This window comes from Pelmatolapia mariae, linkage group LG7 (assembly GCF_036321145.2).
Source record: "Pelmatolapia mariae isolate MD_Pm_ZW linkage group LG7, Pm_UMD_F_2, whole genome shotgun sequence".
Lineage (NCBI taxonomy): Eukaryota > Metazoa > Chordata > Actinopteri > Cichliformes > Cichlidae > Pelmatolapia > Pelmatolapia mariae.
This window is the reverse complement of record NC_086233.1, coordinates 1130021-1152616: the sequence shown is the minus strand read 5'-3', so window position 1 is coordinate 1152616 and position 22596 is coordinate 1130021. Positions and strand designations below refer to the sequence as shown.

Genomic DNA, 22596 nt, shown 5'->3' with positions numbered 1-22596 from the left:
CTTTGGATGAGGACACGGACTCAAACAATCCAAAACTGAGCTTTTATTTATTCTGTCAAGTTACAGATCAATGCTCCTGAGAAATCAGTTTGATTAATAAAATCAGATTCCTACAAAACCAGAACACAAACTTTAAACACAGCTCTTCTTTGTCTCCTCTTCATCACTGTTCGTGATTGAAGCCGAGGTACAATCAGCGTTCTCAGGTTAACGGCGCAAGGAATGTGAGTCCGTCCATGTCCAGCTCCACAGAGTGGACGCTGAAGTCTCCCAGACCCTGAAACACACCAGAAACCATCAAAATAGGACAGATGGTCAGGAATTATTCTGCTCCACCAGAGCAGCTTAGCATGATTCACAGTTCGGAATAATCCTCCTGTATCACACGCCAGCCCCTCAGAAAGCAAGACAATTTAGCTCCTCCCACCTTAGGCTTTTTTATAAGCTTTCTTTTTCTGATTAGACCCCTCTCTGTGACATCATCCAGAGTCAAGAGTAGAAAATAAACTGTCTAGATCAGTCCACACTGAGCTCATTATAAACTTTGTTTTACAGGAGCAGCTCTGACATGTTTTAAACTAATGACAGGGTTTATTTGAGGCCCCAGTGGGTTGAGAAGTCATCTTTCCTGACTAAAGGTCAAAGGTCAACTGCTATTGTAAAAGCTTTGCTGAATAAACCGTACCATCTCCTATAAAGAAAACCTCTGAATGTGTCGGAGCTCCCAAACTCAGACTGATGGGAACTTTTCCTCAAGCTGAGCGACAGCAAACGGAGACATGTTGGACTCGCTGCTCCGCCGTGTGGTTCAAAGTGGTATTACATGAATGTACAGCGTAGCACTGACTCAGGTCTTGTATTTATGTTCTATTCATTGAATAGAATAAATTTGACCTCTGACCCTGACCAGTTCTTACCGGCGTGTTGTTGAGGACCTGCAGCACCGCCTCCTGCTGTCGGGGCTCTCGAGTCAGCAGGTAAAGAAAGCCACCGCCTCCGGCCCCGGCCAGACTCTGGCCCAGGACCAGCGGCCTCAGGGCCTCCATCATAGCGCGCACTGACGCCGGCTCGCAGCCTGGGGCCATCAGCTTCTTCTGCTGCCATGAGCGGTCTAGACACTCCCCCAGCCTGGATAGAGAACCTGTAGAGGAAGTGGTCATTAAGCCTTTCTGAAACCCGCTGACGTTTGGCACACTGCATTCTGGGAAATGTAGGAAATGTCCCACTGAAGCGTCTCACCATCCACGCAGGCCCGAGCGCACTCCTCTGAATTACACACCAGCTGCTGGGCATTCTGCACCATCGACGGCAGGCGGCTGTACCAGCTGCGGACCACATCCTGCATGCAGGACACACATCAACATCACCATCTTCATCTCAGCAGCTTTATTCTAACCCTGAAGGCTCTCTGTTACTCGGAGTCTTGTCACATTCGCTCTGCTTGACGAGTTTCACTTTTCTCCTCTTTTACTTCATGAATCGACTTTTGTTTTTAACTTTTTAACATGAAAGAGGAGCAGAGAGTGGAGCAGACAGGAAAGAAAGGAGAGTCCACTCCAACAGATCCACTTCCACCCTCGCCTGCACCTTAATCCCCCTCAGGAGAGAGATGTGCAGAGGCCAGGCAAAGCTGCTGCCCCTGATGGCTCCGCCTCCAGAGATTCTGAAGACAGGAAACCTCAACCCGCCATCTGAAGCTGCTGCAGTTTGTCTACCAGCCCTGTATCAGTGTGGAAGATGCCACCATCATCATCATCATCGTCATTATTGTGATGTCTGATCAGTCCTGGGAACAAAGACGTGCAGCTAGACAACCCGACAGGTGGACCGCAGTCTGAGCAGCACAGGTGACTTCCAGCCTCTAGGTACATGCAGCAGGATGATTACAGGAGGGTGGAGGACAGACATGAGCTTAACCATTCTACGGCTGGACTTCAGGAAGCAGGTTCCTCCCCCCTCTCTCCCCCATCAGTGGGTGAGGAGGGGGAGGAGTGCTCCTAACCTGTCTGTAAAACTCCTGAGGAGCTGCACGCCGTGGTGCTGCCAGTGTTTTTTAAGCGTCAGAATTAAGGAGCGTGCTCATACACAGAGAGCGTCTCATTGGTTGATCCTGAAAGTACCCACCTGCAGCAGATTTCGGGCCAGCCGGGTCTTCCCGGTGTAAACCAGCAGGAGGTGCTGCTCCAGAGCAAGTGAGAACTCCTCAGGAAGACTGAGACGCTCCACCTGCACCTGCAGGGGGAGGGATGCTCTGGATCGACCCACCTTTACTCCACCTACCAGACCGCCCACCTGATCCTGCCATCCTCCACCTGTAGGAGGAGGACGAGGAAGATGAGGAGGAGCAGGAGAAAGTGTTTAGTGATGAAGGGCGTGACAAACCTGTGGTAAGAATCTGCTCCAGGTACAAAACGGCGTGGATCAGGGAGTCCGTGTCGTAGGTTCGGCTGGTGCACCTGTACACTGCGGCCAACAGCGCCCCCGCCAGGATGCTGCTGGTACCTGCAGAAAGAGGACCAATCAAAGTGCTGAACTCCTCCATCACCTACAAGCTCTGTTTCCTGTTTCTCACCCAATCCCGATCCCGTCGGCAGCTCCGACCAGCTGTGGAGCTCCACCCCTCCTCCCCACCGCTCCATCAGCTGATGCCCCAGAGGATGCTGGGAGGTCAGGGACACCAGCCCACTACAGACACACACCGCCTTCAGCAGCGCTCCTGTAACACACAGACACACACAGTCAGCTTCCCACTTCCTTCCTGTTGTCCCAGTTTAGCCGGTAAACGATGTACCGGGAGCGTGAGGCTGACAATAATCTTTCAGGTCATCCAGGCTGTCACACGCCGTCTCCGTGGAAATCCCACTGCTCCGCCCTCCAGTGTAGCTGACCAGCAGGAGGCGGGGCTCGGAGATGCGACGTGCTCTAGCACCAATAGGACGCTTCCCGTCGACCTTCACTGCAACGTTTGTGACGGAGCCCCCGTGCTCGAATGCAATTGGTGGAGTGTCGCTCCAGCCGCCTGAAACACAAATACAGGGTCAGCGTCTAAAGGACCAACTGCCCCTGAATGCACCATGAACCTTTATCCAATAACCTGCTAAGTCCAGCCTAGCTGGACACTCCACTTCCTGCCACTGTCCAAGGGGCTGGACTTTGCCCTGTCCAATGGAGATGAATCTCTGAGATGACATCACAGCCTTCCGTAACAGCACCTGTCCGGCGCCTTCATAGTGCCGCGCCGCCCGCACCAGCAGATCAGGCCTGTAGGAGGCAGCAACACCCAAGGCGGTTACCATCGTTATATCAGCCAGACCATGTGACACAAACAGTGCAGCGCCCACCTGCTGAGCCAGTGCTGCCGCTGCACAGTGAGTGCGTGGACTCCGCCCCTCAGGTCACCCTCCTCCAATATGGCGTAGGCGGAGCTCCAGGCTTCGTTAGCCGCTGGCCCGCTCCTCAGACCTCCCTGCCCGCCGGCCATGCACACCAACACGTCCGCGATGCAGGAGAGACAGCGGGCAGCCACGCCCAGATCTGCTCCGAGCTCCGCCCCCTGCTCATTGCTCCCTGCAGCAACTGAAAACAAACTAGAATTACCAAAGGAACCTCAGCAAGTTTCCTGAAACTGGCCAATCAGAAAATTATTTGATACACAGAAGGAGGAGCCAAAACTGCCTGTTTCTGTGGGCCCATCATAGAGGAGCGGACACTCACTGCTGTCCAGAGCTTCCAGCAGCGCCCCCTGCTGGCCTCCCAGCACAGCGGCCCTGAAGCAAGGCAGCAGGCAGACGTCCGAGCGCCCCCTCAGGGCGTCGGCCACACGCCGCCTTCCTGCCAGGAACAGCAGCTCCTCCCTTCGCTGTAGCTCCGTCTCCTGGTGGGTGAGCAACAGCACCTCCTTCAAAGAAAGCCTCCACGCCTCCCTCCACCCTCCCAGGCAGCCGCCCCCCCCCAGCAGCCAGGCCACGCCTCCCTCCAGACCCACAACACCTCCTCTGGGGTGGAGGACTGGGAAGAGGCGAGCCTCCAGGAGGGAGCGCCGTTCACCTCGAACCCACAGCTCCTCCGACCTGAGGACACGCACATGCACAGAGACACACAACCACACACAAGTGACATTTGTGGAGGTCAGGAGGTCAACGATGTCATTAATATGACTAATATACTGACATAAAAACAAAAGTTTTCCATCCAGAAGATGCGCATGTCTCAGCTCAAACTACATCAAACAGATGGAAGTTTAACTGTATCTGAACTAAAACCTGAAGCTGTGCAGCCCGAGGACACGATGTGAGTGTTGGGAGGAGGAGGAGGAGGAAAAGATGAAGCACATCTGGTCAGGTGGGAATTCTTTTACCTCCACAGTTGTAGTTCTTTCTTGATTAGACTAATCAATCATATTTTTGTATTTTTTAATTCTTTTCCTGTTCAGTTTATTATTTTTTTTTTATATCTCAGCATTTCCTATATGTATTTCAAATTAAAAGCCCGGCAGAGTTTGAACAGGCATAAATTATGAATTTTTTAATGAGGCTTTTATTGTGAAGTTCTTCATATTCAATAGAACTTTTTATTTCACTTAAATTCAGTTTCATTTACATAACACCAAATCACAACAACAGTCACCTCCACGTGATTTACATTTTAAGATAAAGAACGTAAAATATTAAAAAGAAACGACCCCCTGTGAGCAAGCAGTTGGTGACAGTGGGAAGGAAAAACTCCATTTTAGCAGGAAGAAGAACCGTTTAAGGGACCGGCTGTGGGTGAGAGGTGCTGAGTCTTACTGTATTCCCGTCCTGCTGTAGAAGTTGTTCCACGTCTGGTTGAGGAAGGAAGCATTGCTGTCGTCAGAGGAGATCTGAGGAAGAGGAGTAGACATCAGATAACACTGGAACGCCACGTACGCCCTGAGGAGGAGGCGGCGCAGGAGAATATAAAGAGCTCCTGTGTTTTACCTCCAGGTCGTCGTGCGCTCCCGTCACCGTGTAGACGTCCAGCTGCAGCTCCCCCAGCTCAATCCGATGTCCCTGGATGATGATGTCACTGCTGAGAGGCAGGCGCCGGACACTCGGTGAGGTCGACAGCTCGAGACCCGACAGCAGACAGCCTGGCGGGACGTCCAGAGGACCCTGACGGTCAGACGGTGGAAATGTTGGCACGTTGTCTCCATAAAAACACTGACTTCCTGCTTCTGATCTAACATCATGTCTGGAGAAACGTGCAGTGTGGAAATACTAGACTCAGCTCTCAGGAGAGTGCAGTCAGAATACAGTCTGGGTCGGAAACTCCTCCCCACCTGTAGGTGGCAGTGTTGCACCACTGCTCCTGCAGCCACGGAAACGGCTCCCTCCAAAACGCTATTTATCACCCGACCTCCTTCGCTCAACACGTCCTCGTTCTGATGAAACAGGAAGTGGAGCAGAGTTAAACGCTTGTTGATTGATCAATAATGGAGGCCTGACCTCTGGTGGCCACAACATGAACTGCAGTCATCGCTGAGCTTGCGTGACATTTGTCTCACTAAATGAACCGTCCGTGAATTTTCCGCTGATGATCAAATCTGTGGAAATAAGCTGTCAGAAATCATCCCACATCACGTATGGAGGGTCGAGAGAATAAACTATTCAAAATATGAAGTCGTTTTATTTTGAAAACTTATTATTATTTTGCAGTTCAGAGCGATCCTAGATAATATCCTGATGGAGTGTCACAGCCTCTGCTGGGGAGTCTTTGGACACCGGGTATCCCAGAATGCATTTCAAATTAAATCACAGGTGCATATGTACTGTCCCTTTAAATAAAAACATTAAAAGAAAAGCTTTGAAAGACGCTTGGGACACACAGCAGGACAGAGAACGTGACATAATTCATCAAACTGTAAAATAACTACATGTTTTTACAAAATTTGGTAATGTAGTTTAATTAATTAACGACACATTTAAGCAATTAAAATATAAAAATATTTTAATGTGTTTAACATGTATTTCCAGTTTGAATGAATTCACTTGTCATTTTCTGATGTATTTATTTAATTTTGACACCTTTGGCCCTCAACATAGGGAAGCTGGAGTCGGGGAAGCGCTTAGTTTCTCACATGACCACAAACACAAGCACCTATCACCATAATTATTCATAAACTGTACATAAACGATGGAGGCAGGAACGATCACCTGGATATGCGAGAGAGTGTTTCTCCCCGTCCAATCGTGGCTCAGTCGGTCGACATGCGCCTTCCCAGACAGAGTCAGGTAGTCGTAGCGACCGCCGGGGACGTACACTGTGAAACGAGGACATGTCAGCAGGCAACGGCGGCATAAAGAAAGAGCGAACGGAGGAGGCGGAGAAACTGACCCAGACTCAGCGGAGCTCCTCTCAGGATCCTCCACAGCTCTGCCCTGCCGCTCCTCACCGCCGCCCCCTGCGGCCCGACCGCTGAACTGCTGCCGGCTCGTTCCTCGCTCACAAACTGATCCCGAGTCAGATCCGAGCAGAGACACTTCAACACATCCAGGAAGAGAGAGACCTGAGGAGGAACCACAGCGAGGAGTCACATCAGCATCCACCAGGAAACAACTCGGGAATCTTTATCGCTCCAGCTCGTGCCGCTCCTTTTAAATATGGACGACAGGACTTTACAGCCGGCCATCTGTCGGAGCAGGCAACTCTGTAACGCCTTGAACGCAGCACGTCTCTTCGTGTGAGGGCCCCATCGTCACGCGTGATGGATCTGAACTTTCTACGGTTAGATGTCTAGTAACCATGACGATGACTGTGACTCACCCGACAGACTAAAGTCGTTACAAAAAGACCGACATCGTCTCCACGGTGATTCACGCCGCTCAGCGTCGATGTTTCAAACCGGGATTATGATCTCGGGTAAACGAGTACAGGTCAGAGGTCATGTTAGTCCTGTGGGCGGGACTTACACACTTCATAAAATCAGCATCGTAACTCAAACTTTAGATGTTTTGTTAAAACTCATATTTCTCGATTTAGTGAAAGGATTTTTTTTTACTTTATCATAATTTTTATTGGAACTCAGAATTGTGACTTTTTATTTTTAATTACAAATCATTTCACTTCATTTTTACACACATATAATATCATATATAATATTTTGATCTATTTTTTGTAGATTACGTCAATGCTTGGGTTTTGGACTTTCATAGTTTCATGTATCATTTATTTGGGGTTTTATTTCATATATTTAATTTATTTTAATCCAAAAAACATTTTTCTTTCCATTACACAACTTCAGCAATTTTCTCGTATTTATCTTTTTTTTCCATTTGAAATTCTGATTCTTCATCATGACATCTCCAAGTCTTAGTTCTCTTCCAGAATAACTTCCCTGGATGACAAATACACGTACCTGCAGGGGCGGAGCTCCGGAGTCCAGCCCCAGGTAAGTGCAGCCGTCCAGAGGTGGCGTGACGTGAGTCTGCAGTAACTTCTCAGACACGGACCTGCTGAAGAAGACCGGACCCGACACCTGCAGACACACACCTCACCATGAACATAAACCAACATCTGCAGAGTGATTATTAAACACAAAGGCTCAAAATGATATAAAAAAATCACAATTATATTAAAATGATTAAAAGTATAAAATGATCAGACTTAAAGTATTTGGCCGTGGAGAATCTGTCTGTGACTTTGTGATGTGTTTCAGTTTGAGCCTAAATGGCTTCTCCTGGAGAATTAAAAGGTGTGTTTGATTTGAGCTAGAAGACGCACCAGTGGCACTTTCCCATCAGGCATTGCAGCGCGCTGGATCTGCTCTTTGGTACCTCGATAGATGATGTCTCTGACTCGTCCCTGACGGAAAACAACATTTAAATATTAAAAAGAGAAAAGAGGAGAGCACGTGGAAAAAAGGTGTGAATGAACTAAGTGAGCACCTGTGAGTCGGACAGGTAGACCCCATGATTGGCTGCATAGGTGATGCCACCAGGTAACGCCAAAACCCGAACACCTGAGAATCCGTCCCAGGACAAACCTGACCAACACGAAAGCGTGAAGAGGAGGAGGGGGGATCCATTAAATTCATGACGTTTCCAGGATCACCGGGGCTTCGACCCTCTCACTGTGCTCTAACAGCATGCAGTAGTACTGTATGTGTGCACTGAGAGTACTGCATCAACACGAGCGTGTGTGGCACACTTACCAAAGTCAGGAGGGACGGCGAGGATCATGTCGGTGCTGCAGACCCAAACACCGGGAGGAGAACCGGGACAGATCTGAACGAAAACATAACAGTGTTCAGCAATTCAAGGCAAACTGAAGTGGCCCCGACACGCAACCCTGCGGCATCCCACGTTTAAAGGGTCTTTCTGGGGACGGTGTGGAAGCTCACCTGGTTGCTGAGGCGGTCCAGCAGCAGATCCAGACAGCAGACCGGAGCCTGGACCTTCTGATCGGGCTTCTCTTCGGGCAGCCAGCAGAACGCTCGGCTGCAGGAGCTCCAGGGAAAGTCCCGACCCTGAGGACCGATCAGAAAAATCAGCCACGGCACAAAAACACCAGAGAGGCGCTGCTATCTGACTCACCGTGTGGAGGATGAGGATGTAAGCGTCATCCAGGACGTCGGCAGTCACCACCTGAGAGAAAAACAGGTGATCGCATAAAGGACATGTGACAGTTTGTCTCCTGTTGCAGTGGGAGGAGCTAAAGCAGCATGTTTCAGACTGAGACACAGCTAAGACCAAGGAGGATTATTCTAGACTGAGAATCACGCAGAGAGAAATGATCAGAGAAGACCGTGTGCTTTCTAGTTCAAAACAACGGGCGCATTTTTGGGTTCTCTGGTTTTTGCAGGGTCATGGTCACTACGGATCAGGTGAAGGAGAGCGGCTGAGGACTCACTGTGTGCCCGGCTCTGCTGCTCAGGTGCTCCGCGGCCACCAGCAGAGCGTTCAGCGTTGCCCCGCCGCTGCCCAGCGGCTCCTGGCGGTCCCTGACGGTCAAAACCAACGCACCTGCAGAGAGGACGCCCCGCTGCTGCCTCAGCTCCAGCTCTGATGGACACACAAAAGTAGAAGTGAGATCATACATACCATTGGCTTCTCTCAAAATGTAAAAGAACCCACCCACCACTTTAATCACACTCTAGATCTTGTTTTAACATATGGCATAGAAACTGAACATTTAACAGTGTTTCCTGAAAACCCTCTGCTGTCTGATCATTTCCTGATAACATTTACATTTACAATAATTGATTACACAGCAGTGGAGAGTAGACTTTATCACAGTAGATGTCTTTCTGAAAGTGCTGTAACTAAGTTTAAGAATATAATCCACCCACTGTTATCATCTTCAATGCCCTGTACCAACATAGAGCAGGGCAGCTATCTGAACGCTACTCCAACAGAGGTCGATGATCTTGTTAATAATTTTACCTCCTCACTACGTACGACTCTGGATACTGTAGCTCCTGTGAAAACTAAGGCCTCAAATCAGAAGTACCTGACTCCGTGGTATACAGTGGGGCAAAAAAGTATTTAGTCAGCCACCGATTGTGCAAGTGCCCCCACCTAAAATGATGACAGAGGCCAGTAATTTGCACCAGAGGTACACGTCAACTGTGAGAGACAGAATGTGAAAAAAAATCCATGAATACACATGGTAGGATTTGTAAAGAATTTATTCGTAAATCAGGGTGGCAAATAAGTATTTGGTCAATAACAAAAATACAACTCAATACTTTGTAACATAACCTTTGTTGGCAATAACAGAGGCCAAACGTTTACTATAGGTCTTGTTATGGGTTCGAAATTGAGGACGAGAGTAAAACAATGATGGTCCAGAAGAGGTCGGTCAAACAATTGATTTTAATGAATGCACGCAGCGTGGAGAGGTGTAAACTGCAAAACATCAGTTGTACATCTCTACCCAAAATACACTCTAGATTGCTTTTATAACATCAGGGTATTGTAACGCCCCTTCTTGCGTTTACAGTCACATAATTTGCATGTACAGAACATTATTGTATTTTAAGAATTAAATGCAGACACAGAAGTTCCTCCTTGTGGCATACTCTTCCGAATATGGTGATGATCTAAGGCCTTTGCTCAGCTACTATTTTACTGTAACAATATACTCAGCATATAAGCTTTTAAGATGATAGATTTACCTCAACGATTTAAAGTGGTTATAACTGCACCTGTAATAAACATGTTAATATTTGATTATGATAACCCCTGTAATACAAATTATAACATAATGCCGACAGCTTCAATAAATGCTTTGATGAAATGATAATTAATGCAATGATAAGGATGATGGTCTTGAACAGTAGCAGTAAAATAATCTCTTTAATTCTACAGTCTTTACCAGGTTTGCACACACAGTAGCTGGTGTTTTGGCCCATTCCTCCATGCAGATCTTCTCCAGAGCAGTGATGTTTTGGGGCTGTCGCCGAGCAACACGGACTTTCAACTCCCGCCACAGATTTTCTATGGGGTTGAGGTCTGGAGACTGGCTAGGCCACTCCAGGACTTTCAAATGCTTCTTACGGAGCCACTCCTTTGTTGCCCGGGCGGTGTGTTTTGGATCATTGTCATGTTGGAAGACCCAGCCGCGTTTCATCTCCAAAGTTCTCACTGATGGAAGGAGGTTTTGGCTCAAAATCTCACGATACATGGCCCCATTCATTCTGTCCTTAACACGGATCAGTCGTCCTGTCCCCTTGGCAGAAAAACAGCCCCATAGCATGATGTTTCCACCCCCATGCTTCACAGTAGGTATGGTGTTCTTGGGATGCAACTCAGTATTCTTCGTCCTCCAAACACGACGAGTTGAGTTTATACCAAAAAGTTCTACTTTGGTTTCATCTGACCACATGACATTCTCCCAATCCTCTGCTGTATCATCCATGTGCTCTCTGGCAAACTTCAGACGGGCCTGGACATGCACTGGCTTCAGCAGCGGAACACGTCTGGCACTGCGGGATCTGATTCCCTGCCGTTTTAGTGTGTTACTGATGGTGACCTTTGTTACTTTGGTCCCAGCTCTCTGCAGGTCATTCACCAGGTCCCCCCGTGTGGTTCTGGGATCTTTGCTCACCGTTCTCATGATCATTTTGACCCCACGGGATGAGATCTTGCGTGGAGCCCCAGATCGTGGGAGATTATCAGTGGTCTTGTATGTCTTCCATTTTCTGATGATTGCTCCCACAGTTGGTTTTTTCACACCAAGCTGCTTGTCTATTGTAGATTCACTCTTCCCAGCCTGGTGCAGGTCTACAATACTTTTCCTGGTGTCCTTCGAGAGCTCTTTGGTCTTGGCCATGGCGGAGTTTGGAGTCTGACTGTTTGAGGCTGTGGACAGGTGTCTTTTATACAGATGATGAGTTCGAACAGGTGCCATTCATACAGGTAACGAGTGGGGGACAGAAAAGCGTCTTACAGAAGACGTTACAGGTCTGTGGGAGCCAGAGATTTTCCATGTTTGAGGTGACCAAATACTTATTTGCCACCCTGATTTACGGATAAATTCTTTACAAATCCTACCATGTGTATTCATGGATTTTTTTTTCACATTCTGTCTCTCACAGTTGACGTGTACCTCTGGTGCAAATTACTGGCCTCTGTCATCATTTTAGGTGGGGGCACTTGCACAATCGGTGGCTGACTAAATACTTTTTTGCCCCACTGTAATTCTCAAACACGTAGCCTAAAGCAGATAACTCGTAAGCTGGAGAGGAAATGGCGTGTCACAAATTTAGAGGATCATCATTAGCCTGGAGAAATAGTTTGCTGCTTTATAAGAAAGCCCTCCGCAAAGCCAGAACATCTTACTATTCATCACTGATTGAAGAAAATAAGAACAACCCCAGGTTTCTCTTCAGCACTGTAGCCAGGCTGACAAACAGTCAGAGCTCTACTGAGCCAACCATCCCTTTAACGTTAACTAGTAATGACTTCATGAACTTCTTCACAAATAACATTTTAATCATTAGAGAAAAAATTACCAATAATCATCCCACAGATGTAATATTATCTACAGCTACTTTTAGTACCATTGATGTTAAGTTAGACTCTTTTTCTCCAATTGATCTTTCTGAGTTAACTTCAATAATTACTTCCTCCAAACCATCAACGTGTCTTTTAGACCCCATTCCTACAAAACTGCTCAAAGAAGTCCTGCCATTAATTAATGCTTCAATCTTAAATATGATCAACCTATCTCTAATAATCAGCTGTGTACCACAGGCCTTCAAGCTGGCTGTAGTTAAACCTTTACTTAAAAAGCATCTCTAGACCCAGCTGTCTTAGCTAATTATAGGCCAATCTCCAACCTTCCTTTCATATCAAACATCCTTGAAAGAGTAGTTGTCAAACAGCTAACAGATCATCTGCAGAGGAATGGCTTATTTGAAGAGTTTCAGTCAGGTTTCAGAGCTCATCACAGCACAGAAACAGCTTTAGTGAAGGTTACAAATGATCTTCTTATGGCCTCTGACAGTGGACTCATCTCTGAGCTTGTCCTGCTAGACCTCAGTGCAGCGTTCGATACTGTCGACCATAATATCCTATTAGAGCGATTAGAACATGCTGTAGGTATTACAGGTACTGCACTGCAGTGGTTTGTATCATATCTATCTAATAGACTCCAGTTTGTACATGTAAATGAAGAGTCCTCTTCACACACTAAGGTCTATTATGGAGTTCCACAGGGTTCAGTGCTAGGACCAATTCTGTTTACATTATACATGCTTCCCTTAGGCAGCATCATTAGAAGACATAGCATACATTTACACTGCTATGCTGATGACACCCAGCTCTATCTGTCCATGAAGCCAGGTAACACACACCAATTAGTTAAACTGCAGGAATGTCTTAAAGACATAAAGACCTGGATGGCTGCTAACTTTCTGCTTCTTAATTCAGATCAAACTGAGGTTATTGTACTCGGCCCTGAAAATCTTAGAAATATGGTATCTAACCAGATTCTTACTCTGGATGGCATGACCTTGGCCTCCAGTAACACTGTGAGGAACCTTGGAGTCATTTTTGACCAGGACATGTCCTTCAACGCACATATTAAACAAATATGTAAGACTTCTTTCTTCCATTTGTGCAACATCTCTAAAATTAGAAATATCCTGTCTCAGAGTGATGCTGAAAAACTAGTTCATGCATTTATTACTTCCAGGCTGGACTACTGTAATTCATTATTATCAGGAAGTCCTAAAACTTCACTGAAAAGCTTTCAGTTAATCCAAAATGTTGCAGCAAGAGTCCTGACAGGGACTAGAAAGAGAGAGCAGATTTCTCCTGTATTGGCTTCCCTTCATTTGCTTCCTGTTAAATCCAGAATTCAAAATCCTGCTCCTCACATACAAGGTCTTAAATAATCAGGCCCCATCTTATCTTAATGACCTTGTAGTACCATATCACCCTATTAGAGCACTACGCTCTCACACCGCAGGCCTACTTGTTGTCCCTAGGGTATTTAAAAGTAGAATGGGAGGCAGAGCCTTCAGTTTTCAGGTCCCTCTTCTGTGGAACCAGCTTCCAGTTTGGATTCAGGAGACAGACACTATCTCTACTTTTAAGATTAGGCTTAAAACTTTCCTTTTTGCTAAAGCATATAGTTAGGGCTGGACCAGGTGACCCTGAATCCTCCCTTAGTTATGCTGCAATAGACGTAGGCTGCCGGGGATTCCCATGATGCATTGAGTTTTTCCTTTCCAGTCACCTTTCTCACTCACTATGTGTTAATAGACCTCTCTGCATCGAATCATATCTGTTATTAATCTCTGTCTCTCTTCCACAGCATGTCTTTATCCTGTTTTCCTTCTCTCACCCCAACCAATCACAGCAGATGGCCCCGCCCCTCCCTGAGCCTGGTTCTGCTGGAGGTTTCTTCCTGTTAAAAGGGAGTTTTTCCTTCCCACTGTCGCCAAAGTGCTTGCTCATAGGGGGTCATATGATATGATTGTTGGGTTTTTCTCTGTATTTAATATTGTGCTATCTACTGTACAATATAAAGCGCCTTGAGGCGACTTTTGTTGTGATTTGGCGCTATATAAATAAAATTGAATTGAATTGAATCATAACAAAGCCAAACTCTCACTGCAAGCAGGAACATTTCCAAAAGAAACCTCTTTGGAAGGAGTCTATACACTGAGTGGGTGTTGCATGTTTTTAGAGCAAACAGGTGCACCTCAGTGGCTCTACTGCAGCTCAGATTTATCCAACACAGCTCGGACGCTGCTGTTGGAAAGAGATCAGCTGACTGAGAGCAATACACTATCGTTGAACTATGACCAAGCAAATTTTAGGATATTTGGCAACAGGCAAAAAATAACATTTTATGTATGGCAATAAATCATCAGCGACACAACCTCAACAAAGTCACTGTCTGTTCCTAATAAACTGGCACTATCAGTGTCCACCAGCGCTGACTAACAGGGGTCAGAGCAGGCGACATTTCCTTCGGGATTGATAAAGTATTTCTGATTTTGATTCTGATTGAAGGAAATTTAAAACTGCTGGCTAAGGGTAAACGTAAATACAGTAAGATCATAATTCACGTCGGCAGTAATGACACCCGGTTACGCCAATCGGAGGTCACTAAAATCAATATTGAATCGGTGTGTAACTTTGCCAAAACAATGTGGGACTCTGTAGTTTTCTCTGGTCCCCTCCCCAATCAGACCAGGAGTGACATGCTTAGCCGCATGTACTCCTTAAATTGCTGGCTGTCTGAGTGGTGTCCCAGAAACGATGTGGGCTTCATAGATAATTGGCAAACCTTCTGGAGGAAACCTGGTCTTGTTAGGAGAGACGGCATCCATCCCACTTTGGATGGAGCAGCTCTCATTTCTAGAAATATGGACAAATTTATTAAACCCCCCAAAATATGACTATCCAGAGTTGGGACCAGGAAGCAGAGTTGCAGTCTTACACGCCTCTCTGCAGCTTCTCTCCTCCTGCTACCCCCCCAAAAAACCATCTCCATAGAGACTGTGTCAGAATCAGAATCAGAATCAGAATCAGAATCGTGTTTATTGGCCAAGTATATGTGCAGACAAATACAAGGAATTTGGTTCCGGTAGATGGTGGCTCTCAAGCACAGCAATGTAAAAACACACACACACACACACACACACACACACACACCTATATGTACATTACGCATGCATACACATACATACACAAAGCTGTGTGAACCAACTATAAATAACTAAACTTATGTACATAAAATACAGAAATGAAATGAGGTGGAATGAATACTACAGAATGTACATAAGGTGCAGTTGCAGTCTGGCAGTGGGAAGCAGTGTGACAGGTCAACTGTTTAGGAGGGAGATGGCGAGGGGAAAGAAAGTGTTCCTGTGTCGGGTGGTCTTGGTTTGCAGGCTTCTGTACCGTCTGCCAGAGGGCAGCAGGTCAAAAAGTCTGTGTCCAGGGTGTGAGGGGTCTGTGACGATTTTCCCTGCCCGTTTCCTGGTTCTTGAGAGGTACAGATCCTGGATGGAGGGCAGGGGGGCACCGATGATCCTTTCTGCTGCCCGTACAGTCCGCTGCAGTCTGCTCCTGTCCTGTTTAGTGGCTGCACCATACCAGACTGTGATGGAGGAGCACAGGACAGACTCAATGACTGCAGTGTAGAACTGGATCAGCAGCTCCTGTGGAAGACTGTACTTCCCCAGTTGTCTCAGGAAGTACATCCTCTGCTGGGTCTTTTTGAGGATGGAGTTGATGTTGGTCTCCCACTTCAGGTCCTGGGAGATGGTGGTACCCAGGAACTTGAAGATCTCCACAGTCGACACAGGGCTGTCTGATATGATGAGGGGGGGCAGAGTTGGGGGGTGTCTCCTGAAGTCCACTGTCATCTCTACAGTTTTAAGAGTGTTCAGCTCCAGATTGTGCTGACTGCACCAGAGTACCAGCCGCTCAACTTCCTGCCGGTATGCAGACTCATCACCATCCTGAATGAGGCCAATGACGGTGGTGTCATCTGCAAACTTTAGGAGTTTAACAGCCAAGTTCTTGGAGGTGCAGTCATTAGTGTAGAGGGAGAACAGTAGTGGTGAGAGGACACATCCTTGAGGGGCACCAGTACTGAGGGACCGAGTTTCAGAGGTGATCTCCCCCAGCCTCACTTGTTGCTTTCTGTCTGTCAGGAAGCTGGTGATCCACTGACAGGTAGCTGGAGACACGCTGAGCTGGGAGAGTTTGGAAGAGAGAAGTTCAGGCACGATGGTGTTAAAAGCCGAACTAAAGTCCACAAACAGGATCCTGGCATAAGTTCCCGGGCGGTCGAGGTGTTGCAGGATGTAATGCAGCCCCATATTCACTGCATCATCCACCGACCTGTTTGCCCGGTAGGCAAACTGCAGAGGGTCCAGCTGGTGGCCTGTAATGTCCTTCAGATGGGCTAACACCAGTCGTTCGAAGGATTTCATGACCACAGACGTCAAGGCGACAGGTCTGTAGTCATTCAGTCCTGTGATGGTAGGTTTCTTGGGAACAGGGATGATGGTGGAGCGTTTGAAGCAGGATGGAACTTCACACAGCTCCAGGGATCTGTTGAAGATGTGAGTGAAGATGGGAGCCAGCTGTTCAGCACAGGTCTTGAGGCAGGAGGGTGAAACACCGTCTGGTCCGGGGGCTTTCCTGGGCTTCTGTTTCTGAAATAGTCGGCTCACATCCTCAGTGTGTATTCTGAGTTCCAGGGAGGAGGAAAGGGGGGTGGGAGGTGTGATGGAGGTCGTTGAGTCTGGATTGGAGAGGGTGGTGGCGGTCGTTGAGTCTGAAATGGGAAGGGTGGTGGTGGTCGTTGGGTCTGGATTGGGGAGGGTGGGGGTTGTCGTTGAGACTGGATTGGGGAGGGGGAGGGTGAAGGGGGGAGAAGTGGAAGGTGTGTTGGGGGTCATTGTCTGAAGCAGTGTCTCTGGGGAGGGGAGGATGAGGCGTGGGAGTCTGTCCGTCTCAAACCTGCAATAGAATGTATTTAGCTCGTTGGCCAGGTCTTTGTTTGCTTCAACAGTGGGTGGGGGGCGTCTGTAGCTGGTGATTTCCTGCAGGCCCCTCCACACTGACGCAGGGTCGTTGGCTGAGAGCCGTTCTTCCAGCTTCTGAGAGTAGACCCTTTTAGCTGCTTTGATCTCCTTGGTCAGTGTGTTCCTGGCCTGCTTGTACAGGGCCCTGTCACCACTTCTGTAGGCGTCCTCCTTGGCCTTACGAAGATTTTGGAGTTTAGGAGTGAACCATGGTTTATTGTTGTTGTATGTGCAAAAGGTCTTTGTTGGCACACACACGTCTTCACAAAAACTGATGTATGATGTCACAGTGTCCGTGAGCTCATCCAGGTTATCAGATGCAGCTTCAAAAACAGTCCAATCAGTGCAGTCAAAACAGTCCTGTAGTTCCTGCTTTGCTGCGTTAGTCCACTTCTTCACAGTTTTGACTACAGGTTTGGCACGTTTGAGTTTTTGCCTATAAACTGGAATAAGATGGACCATGCAGTGATCAGAATGTCCCAAAGCTGCCCGGGGCACAGAGCGATAGGCATCTTTTAGAGTGGTGTAGCAGTGATCCAGTATGATGTTGTCCCTGGTGGGGCAGTCTATATGCTGTCTGTATTTAGGGAGTTCGTGGTTGAGGTTTGCTCTGTTAAAATCCCCAAGGATAATTGTAAAGGAGTCCGGGAATTTCCTCTCCAGGGTGGTGATCTGGTCAGCCAGCTCGCACAGTGCGTTGTTCGCGTTGGCCTGAGGAGGGATGTAAACTCCGACCAGCATGAAGGAAGAAAACTCCCGCGGTGAATAAAACGGTTTACAATTGATGAAAAGACTTTCCAAGTGTGGGCTGCAGTGTTTCTGTAACACTGTGACATCAGTACACCAACCTTCATTAATGTAGAAGCAGACTCCACCACCCTTTGTTTTCCCTGAGAGCTCCGTTTCGCGGTCCGCCCGGTGAAGTTGGAAGCCCGGCAGATTTAAGACAGCGTCTGGGACACGCTCACTGAGCCAGGTTTCAGTGAAGCAGAGGGCAGCAGAGCGTGCAAAGTCCTTGTTAGTCCGGTTTAAGAGCAGTAATTCGTCGACTTTGTTTGGAAGAGAGCGGAGATTCGCGAGGTGAATGGAGGGGAGTGCCGTGCGGAATCCTCGCCGACGTAGTTTCACCAGTGCACCAGCGCGGGTCCCCCGTCTGCGTCTCCTCCAGGAGCCACAGAGAGCTGCTGCGCCTCCAACTAAAATCTCCAAAAAACTTTCCGGGTTTGTGAAAAATGGATAAGAACTATAGTGAGACGACTGCCTGATGTTTAGCAGTTCATCTCTGGAGAAAGTGATGTGGTCTGAGTGACCAAAAGCGCAGAAAATAAACAAAAACAAGAAAAGTGCGAGAGAGCGCAGTACCGAGGCTGCCATCCGCGGCGCCATCTTGAATATGGCGCCGCGGATGGCGCCATATTCAAACAGACAAAAAATAAACTAAAAACCAGCAATAAACAACTTAAACATAAAAAATCAAAAAGGCTACGTTCACACTGCAGGTCTTAATGCTCAATTCCGATTTTTTGATCAAATCTGATTTTTTTGTCTGCTTCTTCACGCTACAAATAAAATGCGACAGCAAACGCGCTCTAGTGTGAACGCTCAAAGCGGCCCGCATGCGCAAAAGAAGACGTCACACACAACGCGCTCTGTTTAGACCCAGAGCAAACAATATTGTTTGACTGATGGCCCTTAATATAAAGACTTCGGACTTTACGTTTCCCAATTTTTGCTTTAAGTTATTTTGTTATTTACATAATAATGTAAATAACCTAATAATGATCCTTATTGCTGTTTTAGAGGAGCGGTGCTTCAAAGGATAGTTGCAGATTTCTGTCAGAATCTGCAGATTATACAGTACAAATAAAATGTTCACGTTTCTCCAACGTTGTCTTCCCAACAGTTTCACTGGATGGCCAGGAAGCGTTCACGATGTCTTCTCCGGAGCTGATAATTGGCGTCTGTCTCGTGTCAGTGACGTAAAAGACGGATTTAATGCGACATGACCATCAAACAGCAGTCGCTTTCTAAAACATCGGATATGTATCGGATTCAGGACCACATACGAAAGTGACCCAGATCGGATTTGAAAATATCGGATTTGTGCCGTTCACACTGTCATAGCATGATCGGATATGGGTCACATAGGGTCAGAAAAGTCGGATTTGATGCGCTTTCGCCTGCAGTGTGAACGTAGCCAAAGAAAGAACAATACAGAATCCACATCTGAACCAAAGAGTAAAACAGTGAAATGTGGATTATTAAATATTAGGTCTCTCTCCTCCAAGTCTCTGTTAGTACATGACTTAATAATTGACCAACAAATCGATTTACTCTGCCTTACAGAAACCTGGTTGCAGCAGGATGATTATGTTAGTTTAAATGAATCAACACCCCCGAGTCATTCTAACTACCAGAAACCTCGAAGCACAGGCCGAGGGGGCGGTGTGGCAGCAATTTTTCACACCAGCCTATTAATCAACCAAAGACGCAGACAGACTTTAATTCATTTGAAAGCCTGATGCTTAGCCTCATCCACCCCAGCTGTAAAACTCAGAAACCAGTCTTACTTGTTATCATCTATCGTCCACCTGGGCCTTACACAGAGTTTCTCTCTGATTTCTCAGACTTTTTATCTGATTTAGTGCTCAGCTCAGATAAAATAATTATTGTGGGTGATTTTAACATCCATGTAGATGCTAAAAATGACAGCCTCAACATCGCATTTAATCTGTTATTAGACTCAATTGGCTTCTGTCAAAATGTAAAAGAACCCACCCACCACTTTAATCACACTCTAGATCTTGTTTTAACATATGGCAAAGAAACTGAACATTTAACAGTGTTTCCTGAAAACCCTCTGCTGTCTGATCATTTCCTGATAACATTTACATTTACAATAATTGATTACACAGCAGTGGAGAGTAGACTTTATCACAGTAGATGTCTTTCTGAAAGTGCTGTAACTAAGTTTAAGAATATAATCCACCCACTGTTATCATCTTCAATGCCCTGTACCAACATAGAGCAGAGCAGCTACCTGAACGCTACTCCAACAGAGGTCGATTATCTTGTTAATAATTTTACCTCCTCACTACGTACGACTCTGGATACTGTAGCTCCTGTGAAAACTAAGGCCTCAAATCAGAAGTCCCTGACTCCGTGGTATAATTCTCAAACACGTAGCCTAAAGCAGATAACTCGTAAGCTGGAGAGGAAATGGCGTGTCACAAATTTAGAGGATCATCATTAGCCTGGAGAAATAGTTTGCTGCTTTATAAGAAAGCCCTCCGCAAAGCCAGAACATCTTACTATTCGTCACTGATTGAAGAAAATAAGAACAACCCCAGGTTTCTCTTCAGCACTGTAGCCAGGCTGACAAAAAGTCAGAGCTCTACTGAGCCAACCATCCCTTTAATGTTAACTAGTAATGACTTCATGAACTTCTTCACAAATAAAATTTTACTCGTTAGAGAAAAAAAAGCACCCATAATCATCCCACAGATGTAATATTATCTACAGCTACTTTTAGTACCATCAGTGTTAAGTTAGACTCTTTTTCTCCAATCGATCTTTCTGAGTTAACTTCAATAATTACTTCCTCCAAACCATCAACGTGTCTTTTAGACCCCATTCCTACAACACTGCTCAAAGAAGTCCTGCCATTAATTAATGCTTCAATCTTAAATATGATCAACCTATCTCTAATAATCAGCTATGTACCACAGGCCTTCAAGCTGGCTGTAGTTAAACCTTTACTCAAAAAGCATCTCTAGACCCAGCTGTCTTAGCTAATTATAGGCCAATCTCCAACCTTCCTTTCATATCAAACATCCTTGAAAGAGTAGTTGTCAAACAGCTAACAGATCATCTGCAGAGGAATGGCTTATTTGAAGAGTTTCAGTCAGGTTTCAGAGCTCATCACAGCACAGAAACAGCTTTAGTGAAGGTTACAAATGATCTTCTTATGGCCTCTGACAGTGGACTCATCTCTGTGCTTGTCCTGCTAGACCTCAGTGCAGCGTTCAATACTGTCGACCATAATATCCTATTAGAGCGATTAGAACATGCTGTAGGTATTACAGGTACTGCACTGCAGTGGTTTGTATCATATCTATCTAATAGACTCCAGTTTGTACATGTAAATGGAGAGTCCTCTTCACACACTGAGGTTAATTATGGAGTTCCACAGGGTTCAGTGCTAGGACCAATTCTGTTTACATTATACATGCTTCCCTTACGCAGCATCATTAGAAGACATAGCATAAATTTTCACTGCTATGCAGATGACACGCAGCTCTATCTGTCCATGAAGCCAGGTAACACACACCAGTTAGTTAAACTGCAGGAATGTCTTAAAGACATAAAGACCTGGATGGCCGCTAACTTTCTGCTTCTTAATTCAGATAAAACTGAGGTTATTGTACTCGGCCCTGAAAATCTTAGAAATATGGTATCTAACCAGATTCTTACTCTGGATGGCATTACCTTGGCCTCCAGTAATGCTGTGAGGAACCTTGGAGACATTTTTGACCAGCACATGTCCTTCAAGGCACATATTAAACAAATATGTAAGACTGCTTTCTTCCATTTGTGCAACATCTCTAAAGTTAGAAATATCCTGTCTCAGAGTGACGCTGAAAAACTATGTGTTAAACCTCTCTGCACTGAATCATACTTGTTATTAATCTCTGTCTCTCTTCCACAGCATGTCTTTATCTTCCTTCTCTCACCCCAACCGGTCGCAGCAGATGGCTCCGCCCCTCCCTGAGCCTGGTTCTGCCGGAGGTTTCTTCCTGTTTCCTTCCCACTGTCGCCAAAGTGCTTGCTCATAGGGGGTCATATGATTGTTGGGTTTTTCTCTGTATGTATTATTGTACGATCCACTGTACAATATAAAGCGCTTTGATGCGACTGTTGTTGTGATTTGGCGCTGTTTGAATAAAACGGAATTGAATTGTTCCTAATAAACTGGTCTCATCAGTGTCCACCAGCGCCCCCTCAGGCCGCTCGGTGTAACTCAAGCTCAAAGATCATGTACTGCGCGCATGCGCCTTACCTCTCTGGAACGCGTACACGCTGTCTTTATGTTGGCACGTCAGCACCACCACGGTCCACCGGAACCCGCCGCCATCCGACATCCTCACACGGTCACAGCTAACCCGGGCTAACCCAGGCTACCACAGCAGCGACTGCACGGCTCACTGCTGCCGCCGGAGGGGCGGGGCTAGCCAGACCTGTTCCGGTTAAACAGGTGTCCGTGAAGGATCACCTGAGGCTGAAAGTCTGAAGCGGCTTTTATGGTACAGACCCAGGTCGGCCCTGCGAGAGTATCCGGTCCAACCCGTCTGAGGAGTCGGTCTCACTAAAACACCCGTTTCCTCTCTGCGACCGCCATCTGCAATTCTGTGCTGTTTGACCGCCCGGGCTTCCGTAGGGAGCAACCTGTAGCGCTTGGTTTCAACACTGGAACCTCCCGGTGCGGCGGTTATTTTTAGTGATACAAGCAATAGAAATTGAAAGATAACAATTCAAGATATCAAAAGATATAAAAAACACTTAAAAATGAACACTGAAGT

The 22596-nt window shown here is 46.7% G+C and overlaps 1 protein-coding gene across 1 annotated transcript; it reads right to left on the bottom strand.

The window, feature by feature from the left end:
• Window positions 1-53: 53 nt before the first annotated feature.
• Window positions 54-22566, bottom strand: LOC134630302 (L-fucose kinase). Its single transcript, XM_063477484.1, has 23 exons — window positions 22077-22566; window positions 8869-9020; window positions 8553-8603; window positions 8360-8485; window positions 8171-8243; window positions 7905-8002; window positions 7741-7821; window positions 7376-7495; window positions 6355-6526; window positions 6174-6280; window positions 5300-5401; window positions 4959-5132; window positions 4788-4861; window positions 3715-4070; window positions 3342-3576; window positions 3095-3261; window positions 2792-3019; window positions 2573-2716; window positions 2383-2502; window positions 2125-2312; window positions 1240-1339; window positions 918-1141; window positions 54-277 (listed from the first exon to the last, which is right to left on the bottom strand). Exons 1-23 carry the CDS (start codon window positions 22156-22158, stop codon window positions 203-205), a joined length of 3249 nt encoding a protein of 1082 aa, XP_063333554.1. The 5' UTR covers window positions 22159-22566; the 3' UTR covers window positions 54-202.
• Between the last annotated feature and the right edge of the window lie 30 nt (window positions 22567-22596).